The sequence below is a fragment of the Dunckerocampus dactyliophorus genome, chromosome 9 (genome assembly GCF_027744805.1).
Source record: "Dunckerocampus dactyliophorus isolate RoL2022-P2 chromosome 9, RoL_Ddac_1.1, whole genome shotgun sequence".
Taxonomy (NCBI): Eukaryota; Metazoa; Chordata; class Actinopteri; order Syngnathiformes; family Syngnathidae; genus Dunckerocampus; species Dunckerocampus dactyliophorus.
The window spans coordinates 21,167,034-21,183,785 of NC_072827.1; the positions used below are offsets into that span (position 1 = coordinate 21,167,034).

Genomic DNA, 16,752 nt, shown 5'->3' on the forward strand with positions numbered 1-16,752 from the left:
AGAGATGTGTTTGGTCACTGCTTTATGGTAGCGGGCAAGAACAAATACTGTCTTACCTAACAGCTCTTCTTTACTTGAATATTACACAAAATAATAGCTGTAAGCATAATGGGCCTCATTCACGAAACATTCTTACGCACAAATGTGTTCTTAAAGCCTTCTTACGAAGATTTTTGGCATTCACGAAACGTGTTCTTAACTCACAGTTCTTAGATCTAAGAACAAATTCTACAAACGCTCAGGAGGACTCATACGCACAAGCAAAGCTTGCACTTTCAATGCGCAATCGCCCTCATGATGGATTTTGCAACCTGATCCCAAAAAATGTAGTGCAAATAAAATATCCCAACAACTATTTATCATCAAAACAACTAAAATATACTCCATGGATAAATATATATTCAAATCCCAATTCATCAAAAAAAAAAGTACCTGGCTGGACGTGCGCTGCGCAGAGAGAGAATGTAAAGGGACCATGTAGATTTATTTGCTGAAAGCGACGAATATTTGATGTCCCGCTTCAGGCTTCCCTCTCTGTTCTTGCAGGTGTGCAGGATCATCAGAATAACATCGCAATGAAACGTGGTGTGCCTATTGCGCACGTAGCACCCCCAGATAACGGCATGCGCCCACAGCCACGTCTTGAGCCAGAGCACGGGGCTGCTGTATTAATTAGGCAGCGTCTAATCAAATGTAACCACAGAAAAAATAAATTGTCACACACAAACTATGTATTTTGACTTTATTTTTCCATCATGATTGTGTAAATATTTTCTAGAGTTTCCGAAATGGTTTGGTTTCTGATTGATGGCCCACCTCCCGTTTCCTCCAGATCCCTCCGGTGCAGTCTAATCTTTTTTTTGAGTATTTTAAGTCAAAACACTTCTTTTTAACCTCTGCGGTGGTGCGTTTCTCTGTGGAAACGGCATTTATGTTTCCTGCAATGGTGCTCCATGCCGACTCTTTTTGGATGGCCTGATGACCGGTGGATACACGTGAAAATAAGGTGGTCTTGTGTTCGGTCACTCCTTGTAAAAGCACCTCTATTTCAGTAGAATTGAAGTTTTTCTTTCGTTTGTTGTCCAGCTGCTTCTCAGTCTTGCCCTTGCGCGTTGCCATCTCAAGAAGCCTTTTCCTCAATGACTCTGAATGCTCTCTATTCAATTGCCATTAATGGGCCTATGTTCACTATCAACGCAAGCCAACAAGCTACAGCATATGCTGAATGCCCAATCAAGGCTTTTAAGCGCTAAATATGCCTCATACACTAAACGCATTTTAAATGATAAAATGTATCGGTAATCACCACTAATGAATCGTAATGATCATCGATAGAACAGGGAGACAGAGTCATGCCAGTGTGTGTCACAGCAACTATGCTGTGTTCAAGGACCCTCAAACAAGTGAGGTCTCAATGCTAGAGGAAAAAACATCAGCGAAACATACAGACATAAACTTGTAAAAATTGTGAGCTTGTATGTATGCTGTACATTTTATGTTTTATTATCAAGATTATTATATATTATTTTTGAGATTTGTTTTCTGTGGGGAAAAAATGAACAACGAATGAATGCTGGATTGCGAATGTATGGGGATCCACTGTATTTATTGTAATTTCAGGTCTTTAGTTCAAAATGGTCCCACACAAAACTTTGCCTGTCTTTGTTTACTACCGCAGCCTGTTTAGGCAGCAAATGTCATTTTGCTGCCATTAATTAAACCCCATGCTAGTTGCTTCCATGTAGTGACCTCTATTAGGTCCACATTGTGTAAAGGCGTACAAACATACAACAACATAACCTTGTTGATATGGATGTATCATTATGATTGTTGATTAATCATGCCTGTTGTTACTTTCTAAGATGTGGGGGTACACTCATGTTTATTAATTAGTATATTTAAAGTGCTTTTTCTGTCCTCCTCCCCACAGAAGCTGCTGAGTCTCTTCGTGCTGGCGTTGTTGTTCACTTTTGTAGCTCGCTGTGCTCTCCGCAGTCACCAGTGGCGGTCCGAGCAAAGCCTCTTCACCAGTGCGCTAGCCATCTGCCCCCTTAATGCCAAGGTAAAAAAAAAAAAAAAAAGTTCAACAAAGCCCACTCTTGCCTCCTCATCTGCTAATTGCTCAGGTCCATTACAATGTGGGGAAGAACCTGGCCGACAGAGGCAACACCACAGCTGCCATTAGCTACTACAGAGAGGCCGTAAGGTTGGTGTTGGCATGCAATGTAGATGCAGATGAGCATGGTGAGCATCCTCCTCCGTCTTGCAGGCTCCATCCCACCTATGTGCACGCCATGAACAACCTGGGCAACATCCTAAAGGAAAGGAATGAGCTGACAGAGGCTGAGCAGCTGCTGTCCAAAGCCGTTTCCATCCAGTAGGTCGTCAGCCGTGTCACAAAAACCCTCCTCGGCGCCATCTCTTGATGATGCTCTTTCGTCGTAGACCGGATTTTGCTGCCGCTTGGATGAATCTGGGCATCGTGCAGAACAGCCTGAGCAAGTTTGAACAAGCGGAGAAGAGCTACTGGAACGCCATCCGCTTCCGGAAGAAGTACCCAGACTGCTACTACAATTTGGGACGCCTGGTGAGACGTTAAAACCTTTTAGTATCGTCGTACACATACTGTACAAACAATACTCATATATTGATATCTGTTTTGATCCTGCCCAGTATGCAGACCAGCAAAGACACGTGGATGCTCTGAACGCATGGAGGAATGCAACAGTGCTTAAACCTGATCACAGCCTGGCGTGGAACAACATGGTCATACTACTAGATAACATTGGTATGTATGCAGAGTATACAGTATATACAAATGCAGCTCATACACACACAATATACTGTACCTCAGGGTTGACTAAATAAAGTCACTCTCACCTCGTGTAATTAGATCACAATACAAGAGCATCATCGAAAAAGCCTGCTAATACTTTGGTGTTCATTTACTCAACTACAGAGAGGGCCAGGTGTCTGGGGAAGGCATTTATTACTGTTAAAGCCTTTAGTTGGACATTATGTTTTTATATTATCGTCTTACATTTATTTTTATTTTTATATAATTTTTTCACAAATCAATAGTGAGAGTTGAAAAACTGATAATAGTAAGTAATAGTGAAGTAAATCAGGAGTTTAAATTGTTTAAAAAAGGACTGTTCTTGCAAACAAGGTGTGGCATTCCATGGAATATAAAGAAAATTGATGCACAGAGTTGACATGAATCCCAATCACTGTGAAAGACGTCGTCCTGACATAATAAGTATGTGTTTGAGTAAATGCTGCTCTTTTGGGTAGCAATTGAATTAGCAATGGTTCTAACGGGCTATGAGAATTGGAGTCACTATTGGAGGAATTAAGTATAATAATGCTCTGTGTTGATTGGTCTAGAACTGCGTTGCCTCATTTAGTATTTGGCTGTGTCCCTCATTTTTTTGATCCCCTTATTTGGTACTATATTAAAGGTTCCCTCTTATGCAGAAGTGACTTCAGTGATATTCTAACAGAAATAATATGTGTCCCTGGAGCCTGTTTATGTGCGCCAAGCGTGAGGCAAATCTATCATCTCTCTCACTTCTATGCTTCACTTTTGAGAGAAGAGGCACTCAAATGCTCACTTTTGAAGTTCGGTCTGGTTTTCCTGGCGTCATGAATGAAAAACCTCCTACCATAATACCGCCTCTGACCCGCGCCTAGCTAGATGAGTCCGTCTTCCTCATGGAAGATGGCTTTATAAGGGGGAAAAAAAGACAGGCTTCACTACATGTCTTAAAAGAAAGCCTACAAACTACACTACTAGTCAAAGGTTTGGACACACTCCGTCATGCTATTGAATGTGAAAGTGTGTCCAAACTTTTGACTGGTAGTGTGTCCGTCACTCAGCTCCAGACGAGAGAGCTCTAAGTTTTCATTTATCGTTTTGTTTTTCTTTAGTGAATACATTTCCTTTGCCAGCTTACTTTGAAATGGTCCTTAGTTCAGTGTGTCCCAGCAGCACCGGCCAATAACCTTTGTGTCTTTTGAAAGCGGATCAAACGGGCCCAACATGATTAGACCGGAAGAGCGGGAACCAGCAATGCTTGAAATTTATGTATTAAGGCTTTGTCTTGTGAGTTTTTTTGGTTTTTTTGAAGGCACACCTCCCCGCCGTGTGGAGAATGCTCTGATATCCGAACGCTCCAGCCGTTTTGTCTGGGAGGCGCTCCCGTGGGGGGGCGGAGTCTCCCAGGAGGGCGCCGCAGCCGTCCAATCAGGGGCTCTGTATGTCTGCTGATCAAACGTGGGCGAGCACAGCCAGAACAGCGCCCCCCCTTCTCTCCCTCCAGTCCACAAATGTGACTGAAATAATCATAGTCTTCTCCCCTGCTCACCAGCAAACAAACAAAAAAAGAGAAAGGAAGAACAACGGGTGTCACTTTCATGTGGAAAGTGGGAATATTCTCTTCCTCTGTGGATTGTTTCCTGAATAAAAAGACAAGCAAGCTATGACTAAGGACTGACTGCATATCTGCCTGTTTGTCTGACTCCATTTTTTTGGCCAGACTCCAGACGGGTCGGTGACAGAGATCAATAACCCAGTCGGGCCTTGTGTTCAACCCTAATTAGGGACCAAATCACTGGTGCGTGTGAGCAGAAGGCCAAGCTCAATCCCAAATGTGGCCAGTAAATAAAAGCAGACAGTCAAGAGTGTTTACGTGCGTTTTCCTGCATCTTAAATTGTGGCATTCTATGCCTCTTTCTTGACATTTGATTTAACCGTCATTATAGTGCATATACAGTACATACAGTATATCATAAACACAGGATGCCGTGTGTGGTCATCTACAAGCATAGTTTAAAGGGGTTTTAGTGCACAATAAATGGACAAAAACAACTACGAGACATTTGCATTTGATTTGATATGTATGACATAAGCAGATAGTTCAACAAAACGTACACCATCAAATGTATACGTAAGCTCCGCCCGTCTCTTCCAGGTAACTTGGGTCAGGCGGAACTGATTGGCCGAGAGGCTCTGAAGCTTCTCCCGAAGGACCACACCATAATGTTCTCGCTGGCCAACGTGCTGGGAAAGCTGGAGAAGTACAAGGTGAGTTAAGCCTATTTTACCTGGACGTTCACTTTGGTCCTGAAAAAAACATGAAGAATATCCTCAATTTTTGATATGTTCCTCTTTTTTTTTTTTTGCCTCAGGAGTCAGAGGGCTTCTTCCTCCAAGCACTCCAGATCAACCCAAATGCGGCTGGTTGCCATGGCAATTTAGGTGACTTGGGTTCTTTTGACAATGTTCTCACGTCAAATGAGCGGTATTTTATTACATAAATACAGTAGCACATAATCAAACTGTCGCCATAATAAAACCTACATTAACAACTGCATACAAGTGTAAAAATAAGTGAACCAATGAATACGTATTATATATTAATAATGAGCATAATGTGAGCCATACGACAGAATTTTGTTGCATGTTAAGTAACATTTTAAGTGTCATAGACGTGGCGGGGGCATACCAGTGTAACAATAAGTGAACCACCATTATTTGTGTGTTAATGTTCAAGCGTAAGGTGCATCTTGCTTTCTTTGACAGCTTCAATGAAGAAAGCAACAAGTGTCCAAATCAGAGAAATAGCAAAACACGAGCATGTCATGCTTGACGGTGGTGAAAGCTCATGACGTTAGAGGCACATTTTCCCCTCCCAAAATATGTGGTAGAATTACAAAATGTGCGCTCTCATAGGTCCACTTCGTTCAAAAAAATGATGAAGCCCAACTTTTTGTAGGATTTCCTCCTAAAATGTTCCTGAGAACATTCTATTGCCTGACCACGCTAAATAAACAAAATATGTCTCTTCAAGCCGTGCTGTACCATCGCTGGGGGAAGCTGGAGCTGGCACAGAAGCACTACGAGCTGTCTCTTAAGTTGGACCCCCAGGCCCCGGGGACGAGAGACAACTACAACATGCTGCGTCGCAAACTGGACCAGCGCAAACGCCACACGCCCTAAGGGTTAGCCCACTGCCACCATCAAACACTCTTCTCCACATTCCCTTCTCAGATCCAACACAATGCCGCTGCCTTTTTGTAGTTATTGGCGGACGCCCTCACATCTGATGTCTCCTAATTAGATTTCACGTCTTGTATCAGGCGCAGGTGTGAGGGGGGCACTTGATCGTCTCCGCCGCTGTGTCGTCGTTGTCGTTGCCCCGTTTGAAGACCATGTGGAACTCATCGTCCTCCACGCGGTGTTGTCTCAGCTGGACACAACACCACGCACGTGTGGACGAGAAAGAATTCTTCATGTCGGTTATTTGGACTGACCTTTTACCTCAAGTGTCAAAAAAGTGTTCCTCTTTGTCGCCCTCGTGGCCACAATGTGAAGTATTGATTGACTCCCGCCGGAAGGACGCAGGGATACATTGTATTCATCACACGGGTCACACTTTTATTTGGATCACGACTAAAATTGGTGTGGTAGTAAAAAGACTCGAGATCTCAATGTGAGCCAAAAAGGGACTCGTTCTTCAATTTGGATAAAATTACGACATTTTTCCTCATAAATTCACTCCCAATCAACAATAAATTGGAGCTGACCAAAGCATGCATTTCTAGTTTTACTTCCACCAATATCATATTACTGTACTGTTTGTTTTCATTATTTTTTCTCTTTGAAGTTATGTTTTTTTTTGTTTTTTTTAGCACGACTATGTAAAATGCGGATTTCCGTGGAACTTTGTAAAAGACTAGGCCCTTGGTCAAAGAGGGAAGCCATAAAACATTGGTGAAGATCAGGATAAAAGTGTGATTTGGGGAATTTAGTTGCATTTTTTGCAGATGAAATCGTCTGGTGTGGTTTTGAATGAACTGAACGGTATCCTGCTAGCTAAATTTCTTTCACTTTTGTGACCCGCTTGGCATTTTTATGTTGTGGATGTTATCGTTTGTGAACAAGGTAGCAAAACATCCTTATCCATTTTTCTTGAAGCTTTGTGGCGAGGTAGCGCATTGGCTAAAAAACTACCCATACCAGTTTGCTGTAGATGCAGGTGCAGGTCGAGGAATGAATTTGAAGTTATAGCTGGGTCACAATAGCATGAATGGTACAGTCCGATTTGTTACATCGCACCATTTATGTTCCAAAAAGTAGCCTTCTAGGTAATTTTTTTCCACTTTTGTGACCAATTCATCATTTTAAATTGCATGGGTTTTGGTTTGTTAGCAAGTTTACACAAAAGCAACATTTCCATGAAACTTTGTGTCGAGGTAGCACATTGGCTAAAGGACCAACTGACACTTTTGGACATTTTCACCCAAAGTTCTTGTCTAGTATGCATGAATGTTAATGATATCATTCATCCAAGTTAGGATTTTTGGGGCCTGGGCAGAGTGCCATTCTTTGTTCTTCAAATGGTGATGATGATGATGATGATGATGATGATGCTACCCTGCAGCCTCTCCTTAATGGGAGAAAGGTGTTTGTGTTGGGCCTCTCTTCTGAAGGAGGCAAGAGGTCAGAGAAGACAGGAACCTTGACAGCGGACTCTTCATAAAAACACACACGCTTCAAAGAGCAGAGAAGGGGTGGGGAGAGACTGGGGATGGTGTCCCCTGGGGACAACACACACAGAGACAGATCAGGCGACCTTAGTGTGAAACATCAGTCAACAAGTGTGCACCCGAGGTTAAAGGTCAATACACTTCTATTTTTTCACCTGCTTCCTTCAGCTCGAGGGGAGCTTTTGTTTGCGCTTACAGTACAATGCAACACTTTGTTACTTTGATGCTCCTCACGTCTCATTGGATGTTTGATCTCTTAAATATGGAACCGATAGCAGGAGGGACGCCATATGGACTAAAGTCTCTGGACATGCATTGTAATTAAGATCATGGAATACACCCAGGAGTGGGCTAACTGGGTTGAAAGAGAAACAAATGACGACAAAGAATGCATGTCGGCATGGTCTCACTGCCTTGCAGCAAGTGCAAACCTTGGCCTTTCTTTGTAGAAATGCATTTTAAAACAGTGTTACTTGTAAATAAAAAAGGGAGACAACGACAGAGAAACGACAAGAACTAAAATAGACAAGCCGGAACTCGTAAGTCGGAACATAAACACTGATGCACACAACATGTCACATGAGCGACCATCCGTCACACCATTGGACCACTAATGGATGCATATCTAATGCTGCATGAAGAGTTAACTTATCACTCTCTCTCTTTTAATTCATTTAACATAGACTGTTTACAAGCCTCGGCAGGTGCTGCTGTTTTGATAAGCAACAGACGCGTATTTGTCCGTGAGTGTTGTTTTTATCCTTTATTGTTAACCCCGCTTAACTTCTTTTTTTTACACTTGTATGACGCTTAAAACGTTTACATGTTGCTTTCAAAATGTATCATCAAAGTTGAGGTTGAGAATGCATTTTTATTTTTATTTTCTTTTTAGTTTTAAGACTTCTTTTACACTTATATGGCCTTCAAACACGTTAAAAATCGTACTTTTGAAAAAGTCACTTGTCAAAGCTAAAGCTGAGGACTCATGTTTATGCTTTTGACAATGACTTTTTAAACATTACACTTGTATGGATGCTTTGATTACTAAAATATTACTTACAAAATTCATTTATTTACGATGAACAGCAGTTATCTTATTTTCTTACTTGGTTAAGAATGCTAAATTGTAATTAGGAAATAAGACATTAGAGGGATGGGTGCTTTTAGGCTGAAATATGGTACCTGGAGCTAAATCGTGTTGTGTTATACGTAACTTTGCCAAAAAACTCTTTGTGATGTTCAGGAAGGCGTGTCCTATCACAAGGCCTCCTGTCACGTAAAGGCAGTAGAGCCCTTCCTGGCCAATTGTCCCAATACTTTAGTGCATGTACTGAAAGCGAAGTATTCCGTTTCTGTTTGACTGTAAAGAGAGAAAGAGTGTGGTAGTGTAAAGGTCACCATTGTAGAAGGCTTCATGCTACGTAGCAAATGCAGACAGAATAAGATCCAATGGTGACATTGAAGAATCCCTCGTATTATTATAGTCGGTCACACAGTGTAATCATGTACCAGCTATATTTTTTGGGGGGGGGTTGCAGCCTTTCTTTACTTTTTGGCAGGGATCCTTGTCACGTGGCACATTCTTCTGCTGCACAGCTGTGCAGGAGCATCATTGGGCAAGGAAGAGGATGAAAAGGCGGGTGGGGGGGGGGCACTTTTATCGTAATCATTCTTTGAATACCTTTCATTATCATAAAATATGTCGGGTATTAAAGGGATGGATTCACCGGGCCCCGTCGACATCTTCATTAGCCATTCTGACTGAGAGTGGGGGGAAAAAACCCTGAGACTTCCCAGGGAGTGACATTAATAAAAGATGGGTTGGCAGCCTGCTTATGAAGTGCTCTCCTTGTACTCCTTGCACCTTTTACTCGCTCGGATTGTCCGTCATAATCAAACCATATCCACTCCCAGGTGGAGCGCTTTGTGGCATTGAGAGGATGGAGGGGAAAAACACGCTACAATACGTGCAAAGGACTTGTTTTGATTTGGAGGAAAATACCTTTTCAACAAGATGTGGGGGGGCTGTCAGGGGAGGTGTCACTATTTCCAACTAATCTCACACCAGCAGCCCACACACAAACTCTTACCACAATGTGATATCACATTGAGTGATACCATGGTTTCATCTTGTTGGTGACGTTTGGGGGGCATTCATAACAAGTGGAGTAAGAATGGTGGCTAGATATTTGGCAGTGTTTTAGGTGTTCATGCTTTTGACGATAGGTCTGAGTGGAGCTCCTCCATAAGTTCATAAATGCAAGGTGTGGCTTCACCTGCATGCATGTGCTAATATACACGCGCAGCAGTCGACTCCTTCCTCCTTTTCTAGCTTCTGAAGACATTCGATGATCATCTTGTATCCACTCGTAGCATCCCTCTTAAGCCTTTCATATGTGTTGTCGCCGTTCAGTGCAACAGTCAGCTTTTTCTTATAGTCTGTGGTTGTTCTCGTCTTCCCTCGTCAGCTGGTAGAATGGTGATATCGTCAGCCTTCTTTAGGGATGTCAGTGCTCTTCATTCTTGGTTGGGCAGGTAACTTGGCAAGCTACACCTTTTAGACAAAATATATTACATTTAGAGAACATTTCAAAATTTTAGGAAGGAAGAAGCCTTTTGGACGAAAGGTGAAACGTCTTCAACGAACAAGAAGAGTCCATTGGCCTCGATTCAACCTTTGCGACCAAATGACAGACATGCCATTTATGCCAACTAACATCCTTACAAGTGTAAAAAGAAGTTAACCACTGTTAATCATTCAATCTAAAAAAAACAAAACAAAACACATGTTCCCAACCTTAACTTTGACAAATGACGTATATGCCATTTTCCAAGTATCACTTTAGCATTTGCAAAGGGACTGTTTGCAACGGTCGGGCGGCTGCTTAGAGGCGCTAGCTTTGAAACGTGCTGCAAGCATTATACCTCGCCCTCATCCTGCTTCAAGCATGTAAGCTATGCCCACGTAACACAAATTCATACACTTACACTTACTTTGTTATTTTTGTTGTCAGCTAATGATAGCAATTTGGCTAAGTTTTGCTGCTAACATTAGCTATTATTAAATGCATAGCCTATCATGACAGCAGCATGACTGCAAATTGTTGGTCACTTCATTGACACCGGTTGTGTGTACTGTACGTGCATGTGCGATGAGCGTGTACGTCTGTGCACGTACTGTATGTACAAGATTATTGGGGCAGAATGACAATTTCATTGTGAATTTTTTGTTCAGTCTGTTGTTTTAAACCGCTAATGGTGACGTATGATAGCTGGTGGTGTTCATATTTTATTTTTTGGTTCCAAAAAATCCTTTGGAGTGAGTTGCAAACGGTCTTTTTCATGGCCATAGAAGTGCAAAAAAGACACAAAAAAATAGCACGTGTTTTCAACCCGAACTTTGATCACAAGTGACACACGTGCCAGTTTTTAAAGTCACAGTCTTAAAGTGTAAAGAGAAGCTGTTGGCAGTAAAGCGTAAAAACAAGTAAATATGCTCCGCACCGTAGCTTTGATGACAAATGATGCACGTGGCATTTTTGAAAGTAACCTATTAGCATTTTAAACGACCATGCAAATGTAAAAAGAAGTTAGCCATGCTGAAACAACTGAACAGTAGCTCTGATGAAAAATGACAGACGTGCCATTTTTGAAAGTTTGAAACGAAGATAACCTCCCGCCTCCCACTGTTTCAGTATAAAATGTTAAAATAAAACACTGTACAGTGTTCGTATTGAGTGGCACTCGCACCTAATGTTAACAGTCGACTGACAATCCTGGTGGCCCCCACCCACCCTTGCTCTGTTGCCCCCCCTCCTCCATCCACAACAATCCTAATGGACTGTGATGTGCACCTCCCTCTTGCTTGTCTAATTGATGTAAATTCGGTTGTAGTTCAACCCCTTCCTCATAGATGCCCCCTCGCCCGCCTCGGTCCCCCCGTGTGTTTCCCTGTGAGAGTGGCGGGGTTCAAAGGTCATGCCGACTGGCGCCATCATTAGAGTGGCAGCCCTTATTAAACGAGCAGCAAGCGGGAGAGTCATGTTACATGACACCACCCCGCACATGATACGACCAGCACGGCACATGATAAGAACAACGACGTGCCTGCACGGAGCCCCCACCGCCCTCCCTGCTCCTCCTCGCCTGTCACGGTGTCTGGCTGGGATGCGCGCTGTCATGTCAAGGAGGGCTACTGTCACTGGCTATTGGGCCTATCAGGTCCTACATGCTTTGGCATTTGCAGCCATGCTAACCATAACAGAGCAACCACAGACCCCTCCCCACTTTTATAATGCTCCAGCCCGGGAATCATACCCTATTTACCTCTGATCATAGCGCTAATAGACGCCATACCCCAATTAATCACATAATGACACTTGAATAAATAAACGCTGCACCTTCTTTTCCCCCCCTCAGGAAAAACATGCCGTTTAATGCCAGTAGGTGGGGATAATGACCTTTACTTTGTGTTCCAAGCTTAGACTCTGGACACAAATGGGTCCGTGGATCACTTTTGGAAGGGCGGCCTGTACTGTAAGTTGTCTGTTGTGTCCATTATCATTACTTTATGTAGAGTATGTGATGTATTTCAGTAGCTTTGGGTCCTGTGTAGGAATGAAATGATCTGAAAGAGTAACACCAGCACCCCATCCGGCTCATTATTGGCCTCCATGCTAACCTATTGTATCTTCCCCAGGACTGTTTCCAAGCTGTAAAAGTCGAAGGTCAAGGGTACCGCCCTCCAGTGACAAGACGTTCTGTCTTTTTGTACGCGTTGGTATTGCCAAGTTGTGATCGGGGCTACTAGCTAACATAATGAACACAGCGCTGCCAATTTGGCTCCCTGACAAAGCCTGCAAGTTACCAAAGATTGATTCTGTTTCTTTGTGTGTCGGGAGCCCCCCAGGGGTGCGGGGGTGGCCGGCAAATGTTGAAGTATAATAAATCTATCTTAAATAGTAGTTATTGGCATTTGGCACTGCAAGGATGAGCATTTTGGGGGGTCTTCAAGTCAAGGACAAAGTGTTTGAAGATAAAAGGTGGAAGCGTGGGAGGCAGTTTTTGCCCGAAAACAAAAACAAGGCTGAAAAAAAAAAATGTTGGGTGCAGTGAGATGGAAATGTATTAACTGGCACCAGCTAATGTGTGCATTATTCATTTGCTGGCGAGCATGAAGAATGCATCTAAAGAGGTTTGAAATTGCAGGCGTGCAGCCTGACTGCACCGTGGGCTGCTTCGTTTCATCCTTTGCGGGGGGAGGGTTGGAGTCAGAAGGAGGGGGCTCGGCGAGGGCCGGCCTCGGGTGTGTTCTTTAGTGGACAGTAGGGTCTTCCAGTAACAGCTGTGCTACTCTCATGAGGGTGTGCGGCAGCAGCACTGGGAGGGAGGCTGCTTGGGACAGATGGACCTGCCCCCTGTGCCACCCACCCTGCCCCCAACTCCCACTACCACCACTTTTATTATTAAAAATACATCTCGACGCTCATTAGACTGTTAAAGCATCTGATGCTCACAGAGATTTACACCTTCCCAAGTCGCCACCTCCTGCACCTTTTTGTGGAGCGACACCAGCATGAAATAGTTTAGTGCTTTCTCTGTGATGTTTGCAGGGTTCGTCAAGGTCATTGTGCAAAAAGAAAAAAACTAAAATGACAACATCAAGCGGTAAAAGTCTGTCTGTAAAGCTCATATGTCCACAGGATCATCATGCGTTATTCACAGAGAAGTAAAGAAGAAAGAAAAGATCTCGCCCTGTTCCTCGCAATGTGAACTAAATTTGATATTTGTCTAAAAACTTCACGTGTCCCACGTGTTTGGTGCTCTGGTGCAAATCCCAAACAGGCAATTTTGTGGCTTTGAGGGAGACAAGGCCTCTGAAGATGTTTTTTGTTCTTAAAACATTTCTCTTGCAAATGCCGTCTGATGGACGGTCTGATAGACTGCACTCGGCACCAGCAACAACCTTCATTCGGGCCGAGGATCGTCCTGTGTCTTGATGGACAGCCAATCGAATCCTCCGGCTCAGGCGCGTTTTTTTGGGGTCTATCGCTTGACTTTTTTGTTTCATAACCCTCAGGATCTTTGAAGAAGATCAAAGAAGATCGCATTGAAAGAGAGAAAGCTTTTTTGCCTTTACCATCAAGAGATCATGACAGTGAATATCTTGACGGAAAATGACAATTGAATTCAGATTTGGGGCTTTTTTTTTTAAAGACTGTGGTCTTAAGCTTTTGATCAACTGATGAACAGCCTTTTTCACTTTAATGGTTGTTTGCAATAAATTGCTTACACAAAAAAGGTTCTTATCTCGCTCACATTTTTTCTTTTTGGATTTGAAGCTCAACTTCGAACCCCCTAAGATCAAACAGTGCAAAATATGAATTCTTGCATTTCTTCAGGTGGTCTTAAAATTTGGCTCATCAGTGTACTACATCATGCTACAACACCCATTTCCAGATCCGCTCCACATTATTTATTTCTTTAGTTTTGCCTTTTTTATGTGGGTCTTTTATGACATTTAAAAAAATGACACTTTCCACCCTCTCCCACGTTCACAATAACATGACTCACTGTTCCACAACATTCTGCTGAAAATCAGCGAAGGAATTTTTCACGTCCCCAAAACTTTCTGTAACCTCGCAAAGTCACCCAAGACGGGGCGGTGTGGTGGGTTGATTGGTGACGTTTCATCCTGCTGACTCGTCTCCTGCATCCTCCATCCTCCCTGCCTCCAGTGGTGCTGCATTATCGGCAGTGTTTTAGGCATGGGGTGTGTGCCAGTGGCATATGGCCGGCCGGTGCTCTCCACATTCATAGTAAAAAAGACAGGCCCATCTATCATGGCGGAGCTCTTCTAACGCTCCCTGAAGAACTCTTCTTATTTGGACCTTAGAGTGTGCCAGTTTTTCGTAAATACTAATAAATATAAAAGCGCAGAAGCCAGGGTCAGGCCTTGGTAGACCAATTAATACGGAGCATCTGCTGTGAAGAACGTCCACATTGAGGCAGCTGAACAAGTCGGAGAGCTGCTTCTTGCTTGCTCCAATGGCCAGAGCGAGCGTGCAGCGGCTACTCCTCCATTAGACCAAATGAAGCCATTCTTCAGGGAGCCTTTTTGGGCCTTCACAGCCAAACCACCTTTTGTTCTTAGCCTGGACCTCTCTCTCTCTCTCCCGCTCTTTTTTTTTCTGCCAAATTTAACAGAAGGCTCGGAGGGTAATAGGGGTCCAGGCCGCTACCATTACCTTCTGGAGCGCAGCAGCTAGCGGAGAAAGACAATCAAGGCTGAACCCCGCTGTCTGTAGCAGCCACTGAAAAGACTCTAATTGGGCTTTTTTACGCCGCATTTTTTCACCGCACCATCGCTGCATCATGAAAAAGCAATTAAAGCTCATTCTCATTTTTTATCCTTTCACTGGAAATCACTTATGTGTCCAAGGAATATGCTCCCTCTTTCTCTCTCTCTCTCTCTCTCGCTGTGTGTGTGTGTGTGTGTGTGTGTGTGTGTGTGTGTTGTAGTGGCAGAGGGAGCAGCTGTCAACCCCCAAAGGAAGACAAATAGATATAAATAATAGTCAAATGAAAGAAAATGAAGGCTCTTTGCACAATCAAGGATCTTAAAACTTTAATTCATTTGTTGCAAAGGCCCCTTTTAAAAGAAAATTAGTGAGATTTGACTACAGTTTTTTGTAGGGCCTGTAGGGGCAGTGTTGCCCACAAAACCATGCACAGCAGTTAAAGGCTGTTAAGATGTGCTGACATACATAGGTTGGTAGAACATGTTGGACAAATTGGGCAGTTTTGAAATGTTTTCAGACAAAAGTATTTTTTTAAATTTATTTACAAAACGTATTTATGTATTTTGAAGTTTAAACAACATTTTTGTTGTTACAGAGCCACTTTCTCATTCAATAGCATGAGTAGGTGTGTCCAGACTGTTGAGGGGTGCCGTAAATCATCGGTAACTGATTTTGTGCAAATCCAAACTCATTTTTAGCTGTCGAAAAATATTTTAAGAAATTGTCAAAAATCAACATTGTTTAAGCTTATTTCATCAAATCATATGTATTTCTAATAGCTCCAGAAAACATGAGCATGAATGAATGTCATCTGTTAATACCAATTTGGAGTAACAAATCATTATTACATGGATTACATTTCTAATACGACAAAAAATGTTTTTTTTATAGAAAGTATGAATATCCGCAATGTAGTTTTCAATTCCGGTGTATTTTTTTCTTACAATCTGTGGGGAAGAATGTGGTAAAACAGTTGAGGAAACAATATATTTGAATTATTTTGCCTCTTTATTATAGCCTTTTAATATTTTCTTAATGTAGCACTTACAAACAAGCCTACACTTTTATAACGACAAAAACATTCCTTATGCTATTTTTGTTGGTATGAAGATAAAATGGTTCTCTCTTGTTAATTACTTTAAAAAAAACGTACATAAACACACTTTTTTCAGTCTCACACACACACACACACACACACACACAGCGGTCAAGCATCACACCTCGTATATTAGAAGCAGTCTACATGAAAATGTCATTTGCATCATCAGCTTTTAGCGTCTTTCTCCTTCTGCCACTTAGTGAGCCTATAAACGTCAGTGGACCCTCGGGTCTGTGTGTGTGTGTGTGTGTGTTCTGGGACTTTGCTAAATTGTGGCCCGATACTTCTGTCAACATGCTGTCAATCACAGGTCAGCTTCCCTCACAATGAGACATAAGCCTGGACTAAGCTTCAAAGTTGTCCTGAATAAATCACTTTTTAAAATCTAATGTTTATTAAAATATAAGTTAATATAGAATATCCAATTCACTTACGACAAAAAAAGGTATGTGATTTTTATGTAACAAACACATGACTGGTGCTATTTTGCTGTTTCAACAATACTAAAGATGTCAAAAATTCTGCAAAAAATGGCATCTCCTCCTTCAGTTTTGACAAATAAAAAAACGTGTAACTGACTACCTTCACTACACTACACTAAGATATGATGTCACCATTTATTTTTACATATTATATAAATTTTAGTTTTTCTTTTGGGATTTTGTTTTTTCTTTTTAGAATTGCACGGACTGTTTTTGTTTTTTTGGTCCAGGGGCCGCTGGTTGCCCACCACTGCTTAAATATGACACAAGCGGGCTACGTGTAATTCCTGGAGCTCTAGTGTAAAGAGGAAGACTTCAA

General features: G+C 42.4%; 1 protein-coding gene across 9 annotated transcripts in view; it reads left to right on the forward strand.

Moving 5' to 3' along the window:
- tmtc4 (transmembrane O-mannosyltransferase targeting cadherins 4) overlaps positions 1-16,752 on the forward strand; it is a 131,227-nt gene that overhangs the window by 13,096 nt on the left and 101,379 nt on the right. For 7 of the 9 annotated variants that reach the window (XR_008572546.1, XR_008572549.1, XR_008572548.1 and 4 more), the window contains exons 12-19: positions 1,931-2,062; positions 2,127-2,206; positions 2,270-2,377; positions 2,446-2,587; positions 2,674-2,788; positions 4,974-5,086; positions 5,191-5,260; positions 5,853-6,003. Coding sequence is in view for 2 of the 9 variants with exons in the window: in XM_054788376.1 (XP_054644351.1) it covers positions 1,931-2,062; positions 2,127-2,206; positions 2,270-2,377; positions 2,446-2,587; positions 2,674-2,788; positions 4,974-5,086; positions 5,191-5,260; positions 5,853-6,001 (909 nt within the window). In the remaining 7 variants the exon portion in view is untranslated. Of the gene's footprint in view, positions 1-1,930; positions 2,063-2,126; positions 2,207-2,269; positions 2,378-2,445; positions 2,588-2,673; positions 2,789-4,973; positions 5,087-5,190; positions 5,261-5,852; positions 6,004-6,141; positions 6,593-16,752 lie in introns of those variants that run through there. The other 2 variants (XM_054788376.1, XM_054788374.1) reach the window with 1 other exon arrangement.